Source organism: Vulpes vulpes, chromosome 3 (genome assembly GCF_048418805.1).
Source record: "Vulpes vulpes isolate BD-2025 chromosome 3, VulVul3, whole genome shotgun sequence".
In the NCBI taxonomy this organism is placed as follows: domain Eukaryota; kingdom Metazoa; phylum Chordata; class Mammalia; order Carnivora; family Canidae; genus Vulpes; species Vulpes vulpes.
Window position 1 is genome coordinate 8,212,223 of NC_132782.1, and position 24,944 is coordinate 8,237,166.

Below are 24,944 nucleotides of genomic sequence, written 5' to 3' on the forward strand. Positions count from 1 at the left end.
AGGGAGATGAAGAGAAAGCATTATATGATTCAGGTGCTAGGACTGCACATGCTTTTATGCTAACTTCAGATCCCAAAGATAAACTCCCACTTCCCCACTTATGCTTTTGGAAATCAGAAGCACACACTGCATTCCTGATTGTCACTTTCTTGCCCAGTGAACGGTGGGAACGATTCCAGCCTGACAGATACCTCATAGGAGCTACTGTTACATCCTCTAATTGGGAAAGCCCCTGCAAGACTCATTGGAACACTGTTCTCTTTTTCGTTTTTAAAGTGTCAGTCCCTCCCCCTAGCCCACCACGTTTGCATCTGCATATTTGGAGAGGAAAGTAAACAGAGAAACAGCTTAGTTCAATATTTAACACTGCAAAGTAACACCTATAATGTCTGACTCAGCCAAAAAGAAAAAAAGAAAAAGAAAAAAAAAAAAAGAAAAGAAACAAGAAAACATGCTTTTTTAGGGATGAACTAAAGATTTTGATCAAAATTCTACTCTAAGAAAATGTTTTAAGATCTGTTTCTTCCAGAGGAAACTTCTGTTTTTGTCACCTCTTCCTTCCGTAAGGTGGAAAATTAATTCCTTTCCCCTCAAAGCTCAATTTGATTAATAAATTTTTTTTGATAAGTTGAAACACTAATCTCCCGCATTTTGTGTGGGTTTATGTGTCATAAAGTCATCCTAATAGAAGCTATATCTTGTTGACGACTGTAATAAGGATTTTTTTTTCTTGAAGATGGCTTTATAAATGAAAAACGGCTTTAATGGGGCACCTGGGTGGCTCAGTTGGTTAAATGTCTGCCTTCAGTTCAGGTGCTGGAATCGAGCCCCACGTTGGGCTCCCTGCTCTGATGGGAGCCTGCTTCTCCCTCTCCCTCTGCCTGCCACTCCCTCTGCTTGTGCTTTCTCTCTTTCTCTCTCTGTGTGTCAAATAAATAAATAAAATCTTAAAAAAAAAGAAAGAAAGAAAGAAGGCTTTAAAAACTGGCATACGCTTATCTTGATAAACACCAAAGAATATTGGGAATTGTTGAATGACTATATTGAACACCTAAAGCCAATATAACACTCTGTTTATTATGCTGGAATTAAAATTCTTTAAAAAGGAAAAATATCTGGCTTATACAGACTAACTTTTAAAATTCCCCACTCTGTTGTATACATTCCCTGCTGCCATACTTAACATCCCAGATAGACTAACCAAAATATTATACTTCTCCGATATAAACAGATTCTTTTCTTGTGCTTTAGGTTTATCATATTAAAATGTTACCTGTGGGAGAAGGAATCCTAAAATTCAGCCAGATTCTGGCCATGCAACCTTATTCTGTGTTTTAAATATTCACACACTTGAGCTCATAATAAAGTCATGTTTTACAATTTTTTTTTTTATTTATAATAGTCACATAGAGAGAGAGAGAGAGAGAGGCAGAGACACAAGCAGAGGGAGAAGCAGGCTCCATGCACTGGAAGCCCGATGTGGGACTCGATCCCGGGTCTCCAGGATCGTGCCCCGGGCCAAAGGCAGGCGCCAAACCGCTGCGCCACCCAGGGATCCCTAAAGTCATGTTTTAAATACTGAAAACAGCACAATCATCATTGTATTTATTACATAATACCTCATTCTAAAAAGATAAGGTGCATATCCATCTTAACAGAATACATAAATATATACTCAGGCTCTGACAGAGATAATGGAAATATTATAGTATGTTTAAAATATATTATGATCATAAACTGATTATATCATAAAGTGATTATAAATTGTGATTCTGGATTGTTATTGAGTGTTCCTTACTATTTAAAGTTCTTTAAGTGACAAGCATTTTCATTATTTTTAGGTTCGATCCATAGTGAGTGACTTTGCTGTCTTTCTTACAATTCTGTGTATGGTTTTAATTGACTATGCCATTGGGATCCCATCTCCAAAACTACAAGTACCAAGTGTTTTCAAGGTGAAGTTATCATAGCATTTACAATCTCTTTGTCTATAGGTCTAATCTTCATTTAGATGATGGCTATGATCCTAGTACTTGAGGTTTTCATGAAAATATAAGAAGATAGATTAATAGAGAAAAAAACAGAAATGGAATCTAGAGGCCGCTTGAAAAAATTTCCTGTCAATTCTTCCAGTAGGAATATCCACATACAACACTTCTGAAAGATAAGAAAGCATTTGGAAACTAAAGGAAAATGCATTATCTTGATGCAAAACTGCACCGTGAACTGGGCTTAGAAAACACAAAATTAGGTCTGGAATAGAATTCTGACCATGTTGCTAAGTCCGTATGTAACGTTGGGCTAGTTACTTAACCTCTTTGAGCTTCAGTTTTCTGACCCGTCAAACATGGCTGGGAGATCCTCAAAGAAACAAAATGAATTTCTCTGGGCCTCATCTCAGGCACCAGCAATGTTTAGAACCATTTCCGGAGCTCCTGATACAACCGAGTGTCTTTTTGTCATTTTCACATAATGGCTTGTGCACACATCTAAAATAAGAGTTAATGTGCTATTTATAAATGTAAATAAATTTGCCAATTTTAAGTAGTTAATATTATTTTATTTACTATAGGTACTGATTAAGAACATAGATTTTTGAGTCAGTCTGCCAGAGTTTAAATTCTGTCTCCACCACTACCTTTGGGGCCTTGGGCAATTTACTGGACCCCTCTATGCCTCAGTTTTATTATCTGTACTTTCTTTAGAGTGTTGTGAAGAAAAAAAATGAGCTAAAACACTTAAAGTACTTAGACTGGTGCCTTACATCTTACAAATGCTTTGCAAATACGACTATTATTATTGGATATATCTCACTTAGCATATCAACTTATAATTAGGGCTTTCCTGGCAACATCTATAAGACTTAATTTGATTAGGTATTCATTAATCCAGTTACTAACTATATGCATCGTTTTATTTCTCACAGCCTACCAGAGATGATCGCGGCTGGTTTGTTACACCTTTAGGTCCAAATCCATGGTGGACAGTAATAGCTGCTATTATTCCAGCTCTGCTTTGTACTATTCTTATTTTTATGGACCAACAGATTACAGCTGTCATCATCAACAGAAAAGAACATAAGCTAAAGGTATATTTTAACATCCATTTTAATGTAAATCATTGTGCCTTAACTGACATCGATGGATGTTATTATTCTTTGCCTGTACTCTGTAGTCATTTGTACAGTGAAATACTAAGATAGCGTTTTTAAGGTTGCAATTTTTATTGTCTATATTCATGATGCCTTGTCTTACAATGAGTTTAAAATTAATTAATTTTTAATTTTTTGATTAATGTATTTAAAGCACTTGGCTGAGCCTAAACTCTAAAACCTTACTTCCAGGACTTAAAATAATATACTCTGCTGAGGTTGTAACTTTCTTTACCATGTTTAACATATTTTCATAAAATAATAGTCCATACTGGTGAAGGGCAGCTTTACCAATTTGTCTTGTAAATGTGATTCCTCTGCTTCTCTCTCTTTTTTTTAATTTTTAAAATTTATTTTATTTTATTTTTTTACTTCTCTTTTTGATCCGAAGTATGCCTATTAGATTGCATTCATTATTGAAATAAATTACATCTTCAGGTATTTCTCATTTGGTTTAGTTATTCCTCTGTCCACAATGCCTATGACAACAAAACCCAGCCATAAAGGTTATAGTTTGTAAGTGATATCCTTGTTGAGTTTTATTGCAAATTTCAGTGACTTTTTTATAAGCTAAGAGAATGAATATGGATATATCTTATTTATTATATTCTGACCCTGCCTTTTTGCAGCTGTGAATAATGAAAGTTGTTCATGGGTGTGCAATATCTCAGAAATGAGATATTCAATGTGGTCACTATCTCTTATAGGAATATGTTAAATGAAATCCACAATATCAATAAATGGTCAAAAATAATCCAAATCAATCCTTATAAAAGCAGAACATGCCCAAGTAATCAAATTGCTTTGTTCTGGTATCATGGAATAATGCCCAGCTATCTTCATGTACTCTTTAAACTCTATGAAGAGGCTCGTGGTCAGAGCAACAGAAATCATGCTTTATAGGATTTATAAGTATGTTTGTTAGAAGGATTAAACAATCTCTGAAAAAAAAATAAAAAAATAAACAATCTCTGAACCATTATTTGTAAGAAATCTTACACGATTGTTTGTAATAAATCTTACTAAAAAGGAATTTTGTGTATATATTGGAGAGAATGTGTATCTATTTGAAAACAAAGAGCGTTCTTCATTCTCTTTGCAGAAAGTAACTCAAGTACTCAAAACTTTTATTTTTTTTATTTTTTTTATTGGAGTTCAATTTGCCAACATATAGCATAACACCCAGTGCTTCATCCCGCTACGTGCCCCCCTCATTGCCCATGACCCAGTCACCCCAACCCCCCGCCTACTTCCCCTTCCACTAACCCCTTGTTCATTTCCCAGAGTTAGGTGTCTCTTATGTCAAAACTTTTTCTGAAAGGAGTTTGTTTAATTCACTTTTCGGTTTTGTCAAGTAAAATTCCCAATTATGTGGAATTTAAAAAACAAAGCAAATGAGCAAAGGGGAAGAGAGAGAGAGAGAGAGAAAGAGAGAGAGAGAAATCAAGAAACATACTCTTAATTGTAGAGAACAATTGATGGTTACCAGAGGGGAGGTAGATGGGGGTGAGGGGATGGGGGAAATAGGTCATGAGCACTGAGTGTTGTGGAAGTGTGGAATTACTCTATCATACACCTGAAAGTAATGTGATACTGTATGTTAACCAGAAATTTAAATAGAAATTTTTTTAAGTAGGTAATTTTACAAAAATATCTCAAAAAGTCTTAGGAACTAGACAAGTTGGTGTGCTAGTACATGGCCAACAACCAGTTCTCTGCATTTAAAAGAGAGAGAGAGACACTGATTTATAATGTTTGCAGATTTCTATGGTATGAATACTCCCACCATGGCCCATTTCAAGTTACCAATATGACATCAATTGGCAGGAAAATTTTTTGAAAATTAAAATTGGTTCTCATAAACCTATGTGAGCTGGATCCAAAATACTGCTGAACTACTCCATTTAATGTTGGAAACTTTGAGTGATACACAGCCCTTAAAACAACGAATTCAGCTTTCCAAGTTTAATAGTCTACTTATTTAATAACAATTGTTTAAAAATATTATTTGCTTGTAAGATATTAGTCATCTGTAAAAGCAAATACTACCACAACTTAATTATGAAAGTTCTATAGTTCATTAAATAGATCTGTAAAACATGTGTATGTATTTTAGATTGAATATTGTTAGTCTGCTCCTTCTCTAACAAGTAGGAAAATATTTTCCTAGACAGCAATTTATTTTTTAAAACTGAAAACACCTCTTTATTTCTCATAAAGCAATATATGATTTTGGTTTAAAAACTAGGCAATATAAAAAGTTAAAAGACAAAAGCAAAAAACACTAACATTCTATTTACTAGAGATTACATTGTTAATATTTCGATATATAACCAAATATGTTTTCATACTATGTATGTTACTATATTATTTTTCAAGTAAGAGCATTATGATGGTAGTCATTCATTGCCAACCATATAAATCTGCATTATCATTTTTAATGGCATTATCATTTTTATTATATAATGATATGTATATATCATTATATGACATGTTTCAGAATGAGCTAAAAGGCTCCTATTTTAGGAAGGAAGGAAGCCATATAATTATTGTTTACCTTTCAAAGGAAGTTAGATTTTTTTGTTTTTGTTTTTAGCCTTTATAATTAGGCAGAAACCCCATTGATTTCACTGAAAAATTATTCTTTGTAAAGACTATCAGCTAAACTGATATAGGCATTATATTTTTTCCTACGTATTAATGGAGTGAAACTGAAACAAAATGCAAAAGTCAGTGAAGATTTGCTGAGAGTGATATAACCTTGTTAGATATTTTGTATCCTTGATCTTTCCAGGTCTCTCAACCTTATAAGTCACATAGCACCTGCTCCTTGGTCTTCATGAGCCTCTGGTAGGCCCTTGACATCCACAGCCTTTCCAAAGCTCTAAATCAACAAATAAACTATATTTCTTCCTTTACATACCATGCAGAATAGCTAAAAAACCATAAAACATTCTTTAAGAAGTCTTTTCAAGTACTTGCATTTGTAGAATTAAATGTAGCATTAAAGCCTTTAATATTTTTGTCACTGAAATAAACTTGAGGCTGTGTTACTAAAATATATTACATGATTTGCAATTAATTTTTTATTGTACAAATAAATGACTATGCAACCAAAAGATTTATATTTTATCCCTTAATAATTAGCTGAATCTAGTAAACAATAGAGCAAGTGATTTAATCATAAGTTCTGCTATATTGCCATGAGTAGAAATAAAATTTTTTAAAGATTTATTTATTCGAGAGAGTGAACACATAGGGGAGGGCAGAGGGAGAGGAAGAGAGAGTCCTAAACAGAGTCCCCATTGAGCCCAACTAGGGCTTGCAAAGCAGGGCCTTGGCCCTGAGATCATGACCTGAGCCAAAACCAAGAGTCAGACACTTAACCAATTGCACCACCCAGGCACCCCAAGAATTAATCTCTTCTTGGTCACTATAAGTCTGAACGTGCCATCCTTCTCCTTAGATGTGGATGTTTGCAAAACAAATTCCTTCCGGTGAAGACATATTTTATCTATACTGAGCACTTTTTTTTTTTTTTTTTTTTTTTTGCCTATAACCATTGTCCTCTGTAAGCTTCAGTATAGTGTGGTCTGCTGCTGCTGGTTTTCCTGCTAACAACAACAAAAGCTCGCCTTCTCAGAACATTCTTGACTCAGAGTTAACGGTTTGTTCCTTAGCCGCTCTCCCCACCTGTTGCCTCACAAATATCTGCACAGTCTCCTGGCTTTGACTTGAATCACATTGTCAGGAAAAGATAACGTGTTTCTTGAGTATATCCCCAGATCACAAGTTAACCACATTTTCAGCTTTTACTAACTTTTTTTTTTTATCACTTGAAAACCCATTTTGCCTTGGTTGGATCATGCCCTGAAATAGTGTAATGAATCTAGTTTCTGTATCAAGCACCTGGTTGACCCCATCTATTTCATATATCTAAGTCAGCTTGGAATTCATCATTTTGATGTCTCCCAAACTTATATTTTCACCTTTTCTTCACTTCCATTACCAAAGCATTGGTTGTTTTCTTGTAGAGCATTTTTTAATGCCATTAAAAATGTTTTTTTTTAAATCATTTTGAGAGTATTACTACATACACAGTAAAGCTGTGTTGAACTAAAGAAGTTGGCCCAACTCATTAAGTGACTTGCTCCTCCCTCAGAATGAAAAAGCTCAAATTAGCAAAATTCCAATTCACTGCACCTCATGATCTTTTGGGCCATTCAAGAGTGATAGAAGCTGCAAATGTAAACATTTGAGAAAGCAAATTATCAACTATATTATACATGGGTATAGATCCATACTCTCTCTAGCACTTTTTGTTTTATACCTAGAAAAGTGGGATAGGCATAGGTTAGCTGAGTCCCTTTGAAAAGCATTAGAAATAACTGCTTTTAAAAAAAAAGCACATTCTATAAAAGTGGAAAGAAAGATACTATCTTACAGAAAAGAAAGTTTCTGTTAAGATACAACTGTGGGCTTTTCTACATGTTTCTGTAGACAGTTCAGGCTTCTTTTGACATCATTTTTAATAAACAGCAATACAATCTCAGATCACTTGAGTAAATGAATGCATTTGCAACATTCATTTGGCACCATATTCTCTTGATGATTATGGCATTTGATATGTTCTTTTTTGCCCTCTTTGTCAGCCTGGTTCTTCATGTCAATCTATAGTCTTTTATGTGGTTAACTTGACAGATGCAGGAAATTGCTGCCAAGCTTTGAAATGAATTTTTTCAGCAGTGGCATCTGGGTATCAGATGGTCCTCTTGGCTGGCCTCTTGTCTTGCTGCATGTTGGTTTTAGTGGGGTCTGGTGTAGCATCACCTGTTGCTATGCTCCCTTTTCCTCCCATATGTCCATTTCCTGTGATTCATGGATGAAAGTGAGAATAAAAGCTCTGATTCTGTCTTTATTTCAGAAAAAAATCTACAGAAATATGTTAGAAGGTACAGAGTTCTCTCTCTGACAAAGGGATACTTCCCTTTGGCTGTCATGCCTATCAGCTAATAATTTGGGTACAAAGACCAAGTTCTAAGATATTTAATGAAAGGCAAGAAGGATGATGATGATTAATTAGTGGAAGTGCCAGAACTGCTTTATTTCCTTTGATTCACATTAAATTAAGAAGCTCCCATTGCTGCATAACATAATCAGGGGGAAATTGTAATTTTGTTTTTATTAGATCCTTATATTTTACAAAGCTAGCTTTATAAATTTAAAAATGAAATTATTCACTCGGAAGCCATTATGTTGTCTGCTTCCTGCAATCCAGAATCCCACTGTTCGTATTTATATTGTATTTTTAAAAGACTAGGTAAGAGCTATAGGAAATCACTACCATGAAGAAGGCCTTCCTTAAATTATTAAGCGAAGGTGAAGATGGACCCTGGGCAAGTCCAGGGTGTGCTAAAAGCACAAGCCAGACTCTCACAGCTCCTGTCCTCTGCCCTTCTCTGATGTTTATCTCATGGCTGCTAGCACCTCTTCCATTCTTTCTTAGCATAATTTTGCAGAACAGGCCAGAGGGGCACCATTCACATGGTACTCCCTCAGAGGCAGAGGCTTGAGTAGTTAGGTCCCTTGCCATTCTCTACCTTTCTCACTCCAGGGTCCCTAGGACAAAACACTGCTCTAGCTGGTTAGGACATGCTCCTTTAAAGGGACAAAATTTGAGTTCTGTTGGATGCAGCTACATCTTCCAAACTGTTCATTCAAAAGGACTAGAAGACCATAGTGTGGCCCTGGTGAAGCTTCTTCCTATGCTGTTTTGGTTAAGTTGGCACCAGAGTGTTTCTCTTCTTGGTCTTTGTACCCAGATTATTAGCTGATAGGCATGACAGCCAAAGAGAAGAATCACTTTGTCAGCTCTCAGTAATAAAAATCTTTGCTGAGTTACTTGGAAAAAAAATTTCTAGAGTCATATTCATGAGGGAACTTGAATTTAGGTGTTCTGGTGAACTGGAATATTGCTCTGATGAAAGCCAACCCAAGGAAGGACACTACTGAATTGGTGACAACAGGAGGAAAATGTACTTTTGTGGATATCTGTCATGTTCTCCTCACTGTTGTCTTCTGGACTTTTATAATTTGGCAGGGGTAAGCAGAAATGAAAGGAAGTACAACTGACTTTAAGAGTATTTTTCTTTCTTTTTTTTAAAGACTTTTTCTTAATAAAATAATTAACAACACAAAATAGCAGAAAAGAAACACTGTCAAATATGTAACAAACACTCAGTATGTTTCACACTCTAGGCTCTATGAGCTTTTATATTAACTGGAAACTGCTTGCAGTTGGGTAAAACTGCCTGTAAAAAAAAATCAAAAGTAATCCTCTAGAAGAATTGGTAATTTCTGCTTATATTCATAATAACAAATTTAACGGCTAAATTTATTTTAAATTTTAATTTTTAAACCTGATTCTGAAAGATCTTTTAATGATGCATATTTACCTCTAAGAAAGCCAATCTGTACCTTATTGATTGCTTATTGTGTGCCAATGATTGTATTAAAAACTATAAAATACTGAGAAATTATATGACATGTGGACCTGTCCTTAAGAAACATAAGACTTTTATTGAAGAGCCTTGAAACAAATGAGTATCAATAAGGATTTACTGTTCAATTGCCAGAGTCTAATGGTCTGTAACATTTACTGAGTGCTTCGTATATCAGACACTGTTCTGAATAATTTTCAAAATTAAATAATTTAATTCTCCCAACAGCCCAATGAGGTGCCCCCTGTTATCACTGTCATCTTTTTCAGATGGGAAACAGAGGCACAAAGGGTTAAATGATTTGTCCAAGGTCATTGGTTGAGGCAGCATTTGATCCCAGGCCACCTATCTCCAGAACCTAAACCCTTAACCACGGTGTTACACTGCCTTTCATAAAATTAGTCCTTAAGAGTTGGGACATAAAATAGGCCAGGCCGATTGCTACCTCTGAGGCTTTACACTGCCGATCCCCTATGGGGGGGTAAAGGGAGAGGGAATCACCCCTCAGTGTCTTTCCTTGGCAGCCCTCAGCTACTCATCCGCTCGCAGAGAGCAATCTCACTTTCCTACATCTCCACCCCACACACACCCTCCCCACCCTGGCCTCCCCCGTGCCCCCCCCCCCTGTTTTTTCTCAATTATGTTTCCTACCTGGTCCTAGAAAGCACTGAAGTTTGCAATACCTGGAGGTCAGTGATAGTGGAGTAGGATCACAGAGAGGGAGAAAACACAAATCTAATTTTAGGAAGAGGCCAAATTTTTCTAATGTTAAACTGAAACAAATGAGAACAAGATAGACAGCAAGAGCTGGATTAAGATAAAAATAGGTGTGTATAAAGAAGCTTAGATTCCATGATACTATTTTTCCCAGTAAGACATTGAAACACCCACCCATTGAGACAAAAGAGGACAATTGGAAATGCAGTGTTCAAGAAGACTTTCTCTTTAGGAGATCTGATATGAAAGGCTTCTTAAATATTGTCAGGAAGTGGTTTCTATTCACATTCAGGCCATCTGATGCTGTTGTGGAGACAGTCCTTACTCTGTTTTCTCTTTGTTTTCTACCTGATGCCTGGTATATGGTGTTGGGTGATTTTTTGTATGAATTAATAATGAATGAGTAGATATATGAATTGTGAGTTACCTTGCCTATTTAAGGAAACTAAGAGAAGTGATTGTATTTAATAATGACTTTAATTATCCAACAGAAATAGAATGGAAACTAATGTAATATTAGCCCAGACATACATTAAATCTATTAAAGTAGGTTGAAGTCACTGTAATCATAATTGTAATAGGAACATCTGCAACTTTTCTTTAAGTGGACTATATATTTTCAGACTGTTACTTTTTTATCTTTAATTTATTTTGCATTTTAGAATCAGTTGTCTAAGACTCAAGATAGTATCTCTTTTCTATTCTTACTGTTCCATGGTGGTGGTGTCATTTGTCTCTATACTAAATTCAGTTCCTATGAGAATCCTCTTTTCTTTCTTTTAACAGAAAGGTTGTGGGTACCATCTGGATCTATTGATGGTGGCTGTCATGCTTGGGGTGTGCTCCATCATGGGCCTGCCGTGGTTTGTGGCTGCTACTGTCCTGTCCATCACTCATGTCAACAGCTTAAAACTGGAATCAGAATGTTCAGCTCCAGGAGAACAGCCCAAGTTTCTTGGCATTCGGGAGCAAAGGGTTACTGGGCTTATGATTTTTATTCTTATGGGTTCGTCAGTCTTTATGACCAGTATTCTGAAGGTAATGAAAGCTGCCTTTATGAAGTTGAGAGAGGGCACAATATATTTATTATTGTTTAAGAAATTCCATTTGAATCTAAGCCATCAATTTGCAAATATTTTACGGCATGTGACAAAAGCGATGGATTTCTTTACCATGTTTATAAAACTTAACAGGGGAAGTTATGGGCTCTATTTTGGAATCCTTAAATACAGAAGAAATTTAGCCAGGGAAAGTAAAATTTGATGTATTAATTATTACCATAATTTTGAAATAGTTACCAAGTTATAGGGAAAAGTGATTCATTACTTCTAACTGATTTGTGACCTGAATTCACTGCAGGCCTACGTGAAATAAAGTCTCTATTTTCTTGTCCGATGAATTTGCAGTTAACATTACCCAGGATAAGATAGAGGTGCACAGATGAGCCACGTAATGGTCATGGCCACATATGCAGTTTTGTATGGTACATGTTCCATGAAATGTTCCATGTACTGCATGGACATCATCACCATTGTATATATTTATTTTCTTTGCATTTAAAATAATTGAATCCATGTTGAAGAGCATTAAAGAGTAATTATTTTGTCATAGAATTTTGGCATATATTACCAAGGTATGTCATTTGTATTTTAAATTATAATTCATTTTAGTTGCCTATAATTTGGAAGTTCTAATGGAATGATTTAATCATTTATACAAGCTTACTTATATTTAATCATTTATGCAAGGACATTTGCAATAATTAATTTCTATGTTATATAAGTAATTATATAGCTACAATTATGCTGAACTCTTCCAATAAAATGAGGAGAACTGAGCAGTCCACATGTTTGCAAATATCTGGCATACTGTCAGAACATCTAGCTGTTAGTTCCATTCTTCACCTTTAATCTAAATATCTTACCATTGTGAAACAAAATTCAAATTTCCTTAAAGTACATAATAATAACTGATATTTATTGTTTATTATGTATTTTATATGTACTTTATAGGTTTTGACTTATTAAATATTTGTAACAACCTTACTATTACCATCCCTTTTTAGGTACACATGGGGAAACTAAGACACAGAGAGCTTAAGTAATTAGCTTAAGGTTATGCAGCTAAAACATGCTAGACCTGGGATTTGAACCCAGGACTTCTGGCTCTGCCCTATATTGCTTCTAAAATATTTATTTTTCTGGGTTTCTCTTTGGTAAGTGAAAAATCGCATGACGAGTTATTTAAAAATAACTTGTATCTTTTCTCCAATTGTCCTTTTACAGTTCATTCCCATGCCAGTGCTATATGGAGTGTTTCTTTATATGGGTGCTTCATCCCTAAAGGGAATTCAGGTAAATTGCTTACAGTAAACCACGCACATCTGTGATGACTTATCTTAAGTCTATTGGTGCTAAATCATGTGATAGCTAAGGAAAAGACATCATCTGAGGAGCAGCTTTCAGACCACAGTTAAATTTCTTCCAACTGGTTCATAATTTTAAGGTACTTTTGTTTACCATAAGTTATATTAAAACTGTATAAGGTTTAGACTTTAGAACCCTCTTAAAAAAACAGTTAATAGCAGTATATTTCAAAATATATCCAAATGCTTTTAATCTTTGATACTGTAGTCATGTATATGGAGCAAAAAGAAGAACTGTACAAAGATGTTCATTGTAACACATACTATCAAAATATTGGAAATAACCCAATTATCCATCAGCAGTAAAATAATTAAGTGGTCCATGTTACAGTCACTTAAGATTGGTAATTATGACGGCCATAAAACATGGTAAAAATGCTTATGGCTTAATGCAGAGCAGAAACGTCAGAACCTACCATAAAGGTTTTTAAAGCTGTGAATGTGAATGGACCAAGAAGGAAAGTAGAGAAATAAAAACAATGTATTAGGGTAGTGAGATCCTGGGTAATTTTTTTCCTTTTATGTTTGTTTTTCTATTATTATACAATTAACTTTATAGAAGTCTTTTTCAAAATTAAACTAAAAATAAGGTATAGGGTGAGGCAATTTCAAAATATAAAGGAAAACTTATTATCTGTTTAAGAAAGTATTGGTTAAATAAATATAGTTGTATTCATTTTCTATTAAGAAATTATATACCATTTCATAACAAATTACAATGAACTTAATGGCTTTAAACAACAAACATTCATTATCTCACAGTCTGTGTGGACCATGAATTTGAGAGCAGATTAGCTAGATGATTCTGGCTCAAGATGGCTCATGTGGTTGCTGTCAGGATGTGGACAAGGGCTGAAGGCTTGAAGAGGACTGGAGGACCTTTGTCCAAAAAGACTTATCACACAGTTGTAGGAAAAGGCGTCGGTTCCTCTGTGGCTATTGGAAGGATGCCTCAGTTTTTTGCCACACTTTAGTGCCCTCATGACCTGGAAGCTAACTTCCATCGGAGTGAGCAATGTGAGAGAGTAAGGGTGAAGTCACTGTATCTTTTGACTTAGTCTCCAAAGTTACACACGATCACTTCCATTTATTTCTATTTGTTAGAGGTGAATCATTATGTCCAGCTTGCACATATGGAGGGAAATTAGACTTCATTTCTTGAAAAGAACAGTATTGAGGAATTTGTGGACATATTTTAAGATGACCACGATTGTATTCTAAATCTTTGCAGAGGCTGTTGGTGAATTGTTCATGCTCATGATACTATAGTGATTTGAATAGTATTTCCCCCAAACTCCTGTCCACCTGCAATCTCAGGATGTGACACTATTTGGAAATATAGACTCTTGAAGATGGACTAGTTATGGATCTCTCAAGATGAGCTCAGAGACACGGAGAAGAAAGCCACATAAAGACCAAGGCAGATTTCTACTTAAATTTGCCTTTGAAATATCTTGTCTTATAACTGAACATTATTGATCTACAATATTTACACTTTCTTGAAAGGAGACTAATTTTGAGGGTTATTTATTGTAAAGTAGTTTACTTTTTGTTGACCAAAAGGAAAACATAAATTACTGCTTTTTCTATGGCACAGCTAGTCTCATTGTCATTCAGAGACATGAAAGAAAAGTCACCTGGCTATTAGGAATTTGTCAAATTAATACACGTTAAGTGGGGGCACAGGGTGCTGGATGGCAAGCTGTAGTTCAAGGATAGATGACAAGAGAAATTGAAATAGATAATTTTTTACTCACAAGTCCTGGAGGAAGTACCTGGCACACCTTAAGGAGCCGTATGCGGAAGTCAAGGCAGAGCACAGACAGAAAGAATCAAGACCTGGGCCATGTGCCTTTATTACGATTTGTGGATGGAGCGCTTTGGGGTTCCTGGTATATGGCTGATTTATCAACTCAAATAAAAACAGCAGGGATTTGGTAAGCCCCATGAGGGTCTTATCTAAGGAGCACAGAAGGGGAAGGCCCTGGGAGTTAGGGGAGACTGTTGATCGCAAGGACATTTGGGGGAGTTGTCTTAGGGACTTGTATTTACTTGTGACCCTGCTGGCTATTATCTAGGACAAGTGCCTACATGAGGAGCTAGTGTTGATCCAGGTGACCACAGGCTGCTTAGCCAAAGAAAATGAATGCCGAGGCAGCAAAACCATGGGGTAGCTTAGGTAAACTCTTGACACTGGAGGACATGTAGCACGGGAACTCTCTTCCGGAATGAACAAGCAAGCAGTTTCTCACTTTGGGAGAAGACAAAGCACCTCAGCTTTAGGAAACTACTAGATGTCAGAACTGAAGCAAAATTTCAATATGAAGTCATTGAAAGCTCATTGGACACCCAAAATAGATGCTATGACTGCTCTTCTGATGCAGGGTAAAATTTACTTGGGAGAGGGAAATGGTTGAGAAGTGTGTTATGCATTTAAATTTTACTCTAATTAGATGTAATTTGTTCATTTATAATTTCATGAAAAGTATGAAAATGTATGAAAAGTGTATTTTGAAAGAATTGGTTTGGTAAGGCAGAGAAGAGTACTGAAGAGGTTTTGTTTATTTGTTTTACTGTTTTTTTTTTGCCTTTGGCAAAAGTTCCACGAGTACTAATTTCATCTGTAAGTGAAAAGTATTTATTATTAGGCCCCAGGCTCACATAAATACAGCAGCAGAAGTTTAAGAAACAAAGTAAAATCATTTTGATAGGTTGCAACAGATTTTTCCCCCTAATTCCACTCACATGATTTTATACCCATGAGGTTTAGAACTAAACAAGAATGTCAAGTTTTGGAATTATTTGGGGTGTGAATCTCTCAAATGAAAATTGAGGAAAACATTATTAACGTCCCATGAGAAAAGTATAATGAGTATTAAATAGCACAAATGAAATGGTAAGCTGGGTCTCACACTGAGATACAAGGTTAGTGAAAATTGAAGTGAACCCCAAACTCAGGAAGTTGAAATTTCTATTTGGGGTTTTGTGGCCAACTGGGTGGGGGAATGGAATATTGATATTAGGAAAAGGTGAAAGTTAAGTGTAAAACTCAGGATATATATATCCTGATTATCATTACTTGAGTAGTAATATGCATGTGCTGAGTGCCAACAATCGAAGGGGCATGTTAATTAGTTGCCCTATATGTTGAAGGAGCCTATATGCTACCTGACTGTTTGGCAATATTATGAAACATATTATCTAGGCTTCTCACTGTGCAACATGGCAGAAAAAACAGATCACAGTGTTCTTATGAATGCTGTTTCTGTACTCAGATATATAACCACATCTATATTCATTCCAACACTTCAGGAATCCAAAGTAAAGCAAATGTGCCATTTAGACAATAACAATTGAAGCACCCACACACTGAAGTACACTTATGCAATAACAGCTTCCCAAATGGAGAAATGGTGGCTGGGAAAAACGAGTTCTATAGAAACTGAAACATTCAGTTATAAGCCAGAGGATTTTACTTTATTTCTCCCCTATTCCCACCTCCACCAATCACCAAATTTTGTTTGTTTAATGACATGTAATTTACAGAGATATTTAGGAGATAGGAATAAGAAGACCTAATGAAATATTTGGAGACAATATGGAGAAGGATGAACCAAGAAAAAGAAAGTCAGCACTTGGTACTTGCCTAGAAGGTTTTTGATAAATGATTTTGGAAGGCATTAATGAATATAAATAAATACATGAACAGTGGATGAACTAAGCTACGTATGATTCTGGTTTAGATGACTGAGGGAAGAAAGGAGGTCAGGCAGGCTGTATCATAAATCAAGGAACACAGAAGGAATGATGGATATGCTGAGTTTGAGATTCCTATTACACACACGTAACACACACACAGACAAGTTTTGGTTTAAAAAAAGGATGTTCAACTCTAACATTTAACACTATGGATATTTGCCCCTCAGCATATTAGAGTAATTTTGGAATATTTGATGAGAATTTCTTACAATTTTTTTCATAAGTTAGCCAAGAAATAAAATCAAATATCATTCTTTTGAAGATGCATAATAGATATAGGACTAGGTATGGAATAGAACTGACAGTGATTAAAACCATCATTTTCTAAATAATCACTTTTTATCAGAAGCATTGGAAACTATAAAAAATCGGCCTGATAAAAATTCAACAAAATGGTCTACATAAAAGTAACATACAGCCTAATTTGTTAGTGAGTGAAATGTGATCGAAGCTTTAAGCTTCTTGTGAGAATTTAATCTATAAAATTTGAATTGAGAAAATTTGCTTTGGTAGATAAAAATCAAAATCAAAAGCGGAACATTATATAGTCCAAAAATAATTGTACTGTCTTCGTGGTAAAATTTAAACAGAAATAACTGTTCCAGATGAAAATAATTTTAATAAAACGCTATTTTATAAATTGTAACTAGTTTGACAGCGCACTAGAAGAAATTGAACAAGAAATCAAATTAACAAAATTAGCTCTGGAAAATACTGCCGATAAACAGTAATTCATCTAGGTTAAATCTTTGTGGCCAAGCTGTTTGTGTTTGTAAAGAGGGACTCAAAACCTTGTTGGGGGTCACTGTGGCGAGGCCAAAACAGCAGAGTCAACACATCCCACTCAGCAGCAGGATGTGGGTGGAGAGCTCTGGAGAGAGAGAGGGGGGAAGTAGAGACCTAGGTCTGGGAGTCTCTAACAAGCCTGTGAAAGCTGAAGCCATGGTGTGGATGAGGTCTTTCAGGAAAGAAGAGGATGGAGAATGGACCATGGTGCTCAGTGTGCAAATAAGAGGAAGAGCTTCGTAATGTGATAATGAGAAAGAGGATGAGGATTATGTGTTGTCCCTCAAAGGCTACATTCTCCCGGGTAGCAATGTTTAACATTGGCTTTAATATTTTTAAACTTTTCTAAGTTATAGCCTGTCTCCATATTTAATAAATGTGGGATATTATGAAACTGAAACTGCTTTTGAGAGTGTACACAGAGCATAACAATCTCCTTGTCCTGATGTCCAACTGTCAAGTGTGATCCAGATGTATGATACTTTGGACCATATTAAACATCTACTTGTCCTACTTTTATTGTCTGTAAAAAGCAACTTAGTCTGTTTATCTTTTAGTTCTTTGATAGGATAAAGCTCTTCTGGATGCCTGCAAAACATCAGCCAGATTTTATATACCTAAGGCATGTACCACTTCGAAAAGTCCATCTCTTCACAGTTATTCAGATGAGTTGCCTTGGCCTTTTGTGGATAATAAAAGTTTCAAGAGCTGCTATTGTCTTTCCCATGATGGTATGAAACTTCTAAGTCAACTTTTTTCTCCTCCTCTGATTTTTCTGCTCTCTTTGGAAACACATAAACCTGAAATTGGAACAGTAGAGTCATTTTGAACGATTATGGAAAACAATGATGTAAACTTTAGCTACTAAAGCTAACATAGGATTTGAGATTGTATGTGAATTTCAGTGGTTCATATTAGTTTTGACTCTGTCATTCTGAAAATTCATAGTGGCTTGAATGAATTGAAGTTGGGTGGAAAAATGAAAACTTTCAAAATGTAACATTAAAGATATACTAGCAAATCTGAAAAACTAGGGGATTTTTAAAAATTAAATTTCATTAAATATTTCAGATAAATTTCAAATACAAAAATGTAACAAATTTGAATGACTATAAATAATTTAAAGTACTATCAGCACAGATACAAATGATTTAATGTTCATTTAAAATGATGCAAACTGTTAACTACATCTATTTGAGAAACAGTCAAATATATTTTGTAGGTTTTTCTTTTCTTTCTTTCTTTCTTTCTTTCTTTCTTTCTTTCTTTCTTTTTTTTTTTTGAGATGGCTTCTTTAAGTGACTCCTTTACTGGGTAAAATCAAAGCTATTATTCTGGGGACATGGTAAGAAAAGGAAATGAAGGATGCAAAATTACAAGGTCTATTATACACACATGTCTTCAAATGTCACTTTAATCTCAGTCTTAACTGAAAATGACTTATTTCCACCAAACCAAAACCAAAACAAAACAAGCCACACAACAAAGCTACCTTTCCCATTTTTATTTTTCCCTGTTTTAAAATATTTTATTATTTGCTTCAGGTGTTAGCCTTGGTATTTGTAAGAAAATTGATGGACTTTTTGTTTACAAAACGAGAACTCAGCTGGTTGGATGATTTAATGCCTGAGAGTAAGAAAAAGAAACTAGAAGATGCTGAAAAAGAAGTAAGTCAGAGCGAAATCAATGTCTTACAAAGAGAGGCAAATGGAACACTTGCACAGTAACAGCTCTTTGCAAAACCAAATCATTGTGTTTACCTTTAGTTAGTGGCTACTAACAACCACAGGTGGCCTCTTAATGTTTGGAAGATAAATGCTTAAAATCAGAGTTGAAACATGAACACACAGAGAGTACAGATCTTGTATGAGAAAACCAAGCCCTTGTGAAATATGCAAACACTTTTTTCTTCATTATCCAAATCATGAGCTTTGCTTTTTTATTCTCTCCCTTGTCAATGGCAGAACCTTACTGGTGCTTAAGTATTTCCAAAGTATGGCCCCACCGTGGTTGCTTTTTGACTGAATATGTGAGAAGGAATGAGAGACAGTATTCCTGTTGGTATTTTCCTAGGGAAACAAAGTTTTGATGGCAAGATTCTAATTCTAATCAAAAGATAAAAGTAGTTATTTTTGAAATAGAAGAAATGCTTATGTTGATCTGATCTACTTTCAAAGTGATTTAAGATTGAGTAAATGGGGTTTGAGAATGTGTGGGGATTTAATTACTTCTGTGAGCTACTGAATTATCCTATTTTGTTTTATGCATTAAAATGATTGAAGTTTTATGGTATATTTAAAGCTCATGTGTAAGTCTGGGTCTCTTTTGAAGGCTAGTAACCATAATATTTTTTAAAAGTGCTTCCTATAAAACTACTCAGAGTACAAATGAAAAAAAAAAAAAAAAAAGACCAACATACCCTTTACCAGAATGATTGAGCCCATTGATTGTAGAACAGAAGAACAATATTTCCATGTAAGTGAAGATGAAAGAAAATATTTAGTGAGAATTCTTCCTACTTTTCCTTCTGCTATACGGTGGTCTGTACATGTGCTCAGTTTCCTGTCTACAGCATAGTTTCTCAAACCATGTATATAGTCCTCTCTCCTCTGGGGAATTTGTTTACAAACATTTCAATGGTCCTAGGTTTTACTCAGTCATTAGGGGAAGCCAGATTAGGCCACAGAGTCTAATGAAATTTCTCCTCAGATGTTTTTACAAATATGACTATCTAATATGTGACTGGCTGGCATTCCTTTACTTTTCCATAGCATCCCATCACTGACAATGGATTCCCACTTTAGAGATTGAACATGATGATATATCTTAATTTTGCGCAATCATTTCAATTTTCCCAAATAATGTAGAAGGAATGCTTAGAAACATAGTTCTAGTAATATCAATACAACGCTAAAAATACCATATTATAAAATTACCATTATTTCTTTGTTTTTCTATTTGACATATTCTTATTGAAGTATGAGAGATTTTTAAAAATAATGCCTTGACTAGGATATTTCTTTTTAGGGCTTTAGTCAAGGTTTGCTATTGTCCTCAGATACTGTTCAAGAACAATATGACGGAATTTGGTATAAATTGAATGGAAATAAGATGGACACTGGAATATAAAAATTCTGCAGGCTTAAATTATCCATACTTGACGTAATTAAAATTATGCAGGTTGAAGACAATTCCCAAGAAAGTCTAAGTTCCAGAGATTATTTTGAATATAAAACTCATTGACCATGAGCTTCCCTTCAGTCTTTCTGAGAACGAGAATACTATTAAGTATACTAAGGCATTATCTTATAAATGTAATTTTGCTTTATTTTCCTGCTTTGATTTCCTGTCTGAGATAGATTTGTGTGATGATCTGTTCATGAGAATCTCAGTGCATGGAAAGAAACAAGGGAATCAATAACACAGTAAAGACCCAATTCATTATTGAATATTTAAATATAGTCCTGACCAGTGCAAAGAGAGATAATTCTCCATCTGATAACTGGCGAAACAAAAGGAAGTGTAAAGATGTTCACTTTCTAACTTGGAATTAGTTACTAAAAGTGTATGATCAGTATAGTGAACGGGAAGATTTAAGAAGGATTGCGCTAGAACTTAAATTCTGCTTAGTTTTCTATTTGGTCACTCAGATCTCAGTATTTCATTTTCTTGAGGCTATGGACTCCTGATGGATGTGATCTTCTTACTGTGGCATCTTATACCAAGGCTTAGTCTTCTGAGAAATTGTGCATTCAGGTGGTAAATGGATAAGTTCTCCAGAAATGCCGCATTTCTGCAATTGCTCAAATTAATTGAGTAACTTTGATTGTGATCTGGAAAGATGGTAAATAGCAGAAAATGTTCAGCTCCCTGAGACTCGAATTTAAAGTAGGCTCACCTCTTGTCCTTTCGATGATAGTTACAAGCTTGTACCTTTATCCTCCAGGGTTTTCTTATCAGTAGCCCATTTCTGGTCTTATGGCATTGAGAAAACATTAGTTTGACCTTAAAATTCAATAATGAGTTAAGCAGAATAAATAGCTACACAGGCCAGTCCAAGGTCGCAGAGCTTCTGTTCCAAATTTTCATGTACTTCATGCATATGCATATGCATATGCTTCAGTTTTTAGAAAGAAAGGATTATAATCAGGATAGAAATGAATATTGGAACCCTGACATTTTGCACATTGCTCTGTGTAAAGGGAAGACTGCAGAATCAAATTCTGGATGTCCAAATGTGCTCAGAGTACCAACATGCTTTCCTTCCTACTTAAATATTCTCCAGGACATTGTACACATTTGACAAAAGGGCTGCTGTTAAAAGCAGAAAGCCCCAGCAGAATGTTTGTTCCTGGGTGAGGGTAGAAGGCAGTTAATGTTAGATAAATCCTGGAAAATCAGCTCTGGGCAGTGATCATATTGACACTTCTTGGTTTACGGGAGGTTCACTCTAACATATATGCTATGGGAAAAAACAAAAAGAGGCAAGTGAGATTTGTGATCTGAGGGAGGAAGGATCATGAGCAAGGCCAAGAAGATGCAAAAGCAAACTAAGAACAAGTGCAATTAAACAAATTACAGAGTAGGTCTTACTGCTAAGAAAGATGAGAATTGATTGTGGGTTGGGGAAGCATGGCCTAATTATTACATGGGCAAATTTTATTTCTAATTGAATCTTAGAGTGAGGCAAGCATATTCTTCATCAAGCAGTGATTTTGAAAGTATAGTTCTAGGACTTCTGCTGTTTCAGCCAACACCTGGCAACTTGTTAGAAATGCAAATTCTTAGACCGCATTCCAGACCTATTGAATCAAAACTCTATGGATAGGCCCAGGAATCTGTGTTAATGAGGCGTCCAATCCCTTCTGATATATGCTAAAATTTGAAAGAAGGCCTTTTCTAAAACCACAGTATCTATGTCTCCAGGATATAATCTTCAAAATCCAAAGTTACTCTATCGAAAGTTCTGTATTTTATAATAATTTAGCAAAGTCACTTAGAGATAATGAATCAAATATTCTGGAAAAAACATATGTCGCATCCAATCATTTATATGAGTTCTAAATAGACAACTCCTCCTTCCTATTTTCCCTTTTTCATTGTTAAAGTGAGTAGTTGTATGTACTGGTTCTTCTATCTATTGGAAATTTTAATTTTAATATGTACCTCTTAGACATATAACATGTTATGGCTTTCAGAATATTTGTGTGTGTGTGTGTGTGTGTGTGTGTGTTGTGTATTTAATGTTTACAGCATTATCTATTCTATTAGTAATCAAAGAAGAAAGTGGTCTGATACTTCTTATGTTCCATAGACTTAGTTTTCCTCTTGGATAAAATCAAGGGGTCAGACTTGATTGCTAAAGTCCCTTCCATTTTTAAGATCTATGAATTCTAAAATTGCTGAATATTTTCTCTAATACTCTAACCATCTCTGTGACCATTGGCTGTCTGCTGTCTTTTGTACTAAGAGCTATTTGAGGGTTCCTGCAATGATACAGAGTTTACCTGAGAAATGGATATAGTAGCAGATGCTACCTGTTTCACTAAAGGTAGAGCATTTGTCATGATATATGAATAATTTTTTATGCTATTACAAAATATAATTCAGATCCATACACCCTATTAATCAAAACACACCGCAGGCCCAATCCCAGGATCCTGGGATCATGACCTGAGCAGAAAGGCAGACGCTTGACTGACTGAGCCACCCAGGCACCCCAAAACACACTACAATTTAACTTCAATTTTATTTTTCACTTAGCACAAGCCTTTGGCTCTAGCTAGGCTAGGTGTTCATTGTCTTATTTATTTCTACTTTTTATTCTTGGCCTACATTGTTTCTAGAGTTTTTTCCTTTCTTCTACTAAACTGATCAAATAAGACTGGCTCAGATACTGCTTCTTCTCTTTCTGTATTTTGTACAGTGATCCTTCTCATCCTCTGAGAGTACAGTGTATGTCTTTTCATTGTTAAATCACCAGGACCTAGCAGGCTACTGTCATGTAAATTATGCTTAATACCTATTTGATAAATGGACTCATGAGTAGCTCCTGGGTTATTCACTGTATGCCTAGCACATAATGCATGCTCAAGTGAGTGTTTGTGTGCTATTGATTAGATACATTTTTTTTTAAGCCTCAGTGTTCCTACCTTTCACTGGGTATAACATTAACCATCTTTCACTTATGTAGTATCTGAAAAATGCTTTCATTAAAAGATGGCATTCGAATCACAGCATGAATAGTTCTCTAGTCAAATTGGTGAAATCCTTCAAATGTTCTTGGGGAAACTTTGATCATCATCCTTTAACGTCTTCACCATGTTGTAGAACTCGGCATATTTTTGATGGACCCCTGTGTAAATGAAGTGCTAAATGGAACTCATTTTAAGGTACTTCTGACTTATAAACTGATGGCTACCCAGTTAGCTTTGTGCTCTCACTCTCTTTTCCTGTATGATTGAGATAAACTAGGTTGTCATTGTCGTGACGGCCAATGCCTGATTTGACTGTTCCTCCCCAGAAAGTCTCAGATTTTTGGCTTCCTCACAGTGCTGCCTGGGATGCAGCCGGCCCTCCATCCCTGAGCTCTGGGGCCCACCCAGCTTCCTTCTGGCACTGAAGGCAGCGGCTGCTATGCCACCCTTCTCTTCAGATAAGCATGGCTTGGAAATGCTATCTTTAGAGGTGATGAGTTTTTGTTTGGATAGAATTATGACTAGTATAAAGCCCACACATGCTAACAAGCCACAGAGTGCAAAATAATTATTGAAAGCAATTTGAGAGAAAAGTGGAAAATCATCTGAGGAAAAAACAAAATTGTTCCCAAAGCTTTGGTCCAATTTTTTGCTGTTACATAGAATCTTCAGCCTTAGGTTTCTGCAGCCAGGTAACCTAAGTACTGATGGCACTGTTGTCTCTCTCTCTGTCTCTCTGTCTCTCTGTCTCTCTCTCTTTTAACTTTACTCCTTATTAAACCTTTCTAATGCCTTCTTGACATCTTATTCCAAGTTAGTCAGAAAACATACTACATACCAAGCTTACCTTCCAGTGGACAACCGAGAAAAGAATTGCATTTTGTATGTATATTGGTTTTACTTAAACAGCATTTGGAAATCACTAAAAATTTTCTCCTTGTGTCCCTCTGTGTATTAAGGTAATGTTTTCTGTAGAAAAAGTAAACTTTTTTTACCTGAAAGAATATATATGCTCAATCCATGGCCTCAATGTTGTGCATATGAGTTAATATGACATATGTATTATGCTCCATATATAGTGACTAACCCATTTGCAAGGCATGCCTTATTTCCAGGCTGCACATTAGCTCTGCTCAAATGCTAACGTGTAATTTCAAACCAATGATACTGTCTACTCGTTTTGAATTAGTTTTAATAAATAGTACTGCCAATGACAAGAGAAATAGGAATCATACACAAACAATAAAGTATATCAGATGATATAAAAATATTCTTGAAGAACAATAGAAAAAGAGAATGGGATTTATTTCTGTAATGTAAAGCAGGAACAGACATGTGCCATTAGTACCACGGAGTATAAATGTAACAAAGCGTTTATGATTGGGGAGGGCAGGAACTTAAAAGCAGAG

General features: G+C 35.4%; 1 protein-coding gene across 22 annotated transcripts in view; it reads left to right on the forward strand.

Moving 5' to 3' along the window:
* The window catches only part of SLC4A10 (solute carrier family 4 member 10), a 289,593-nt gene that overhangs the window by 251,979 nt on the left and 12,670 nt on the right, over positions 1-24,944 (forward strand). For all 22 annotated transcript variants that reach the window (XM_072751727.1, XM_072751726.1, XM_072751733.1 and 19 more), the window contains 6 exons: positions 1,842-1,955; positions 2,927-3,088; positions 11,155-11,406; positions 12,654-12,722; positions 17,896-18,069; positions 18,883-19,005. In XM_072751727.1, the coding sequence (XP_072607828.1) occupies positions 1,842-1,955; positions 2,927-3,088; positions 11,155-11,406; positions 12,654-12,722; positions 17,896-18,069; positions 18,883-19,005 (894 nt within the window). The remainder of the gene's footprint in view (positions 1-1,841; positions 1,956-2,926; positions 3,089-11,154; positions 11,407-12,653; positions 12,723-17,895; positions 18,070-18,882; positions 19,006-24,944) is intronic.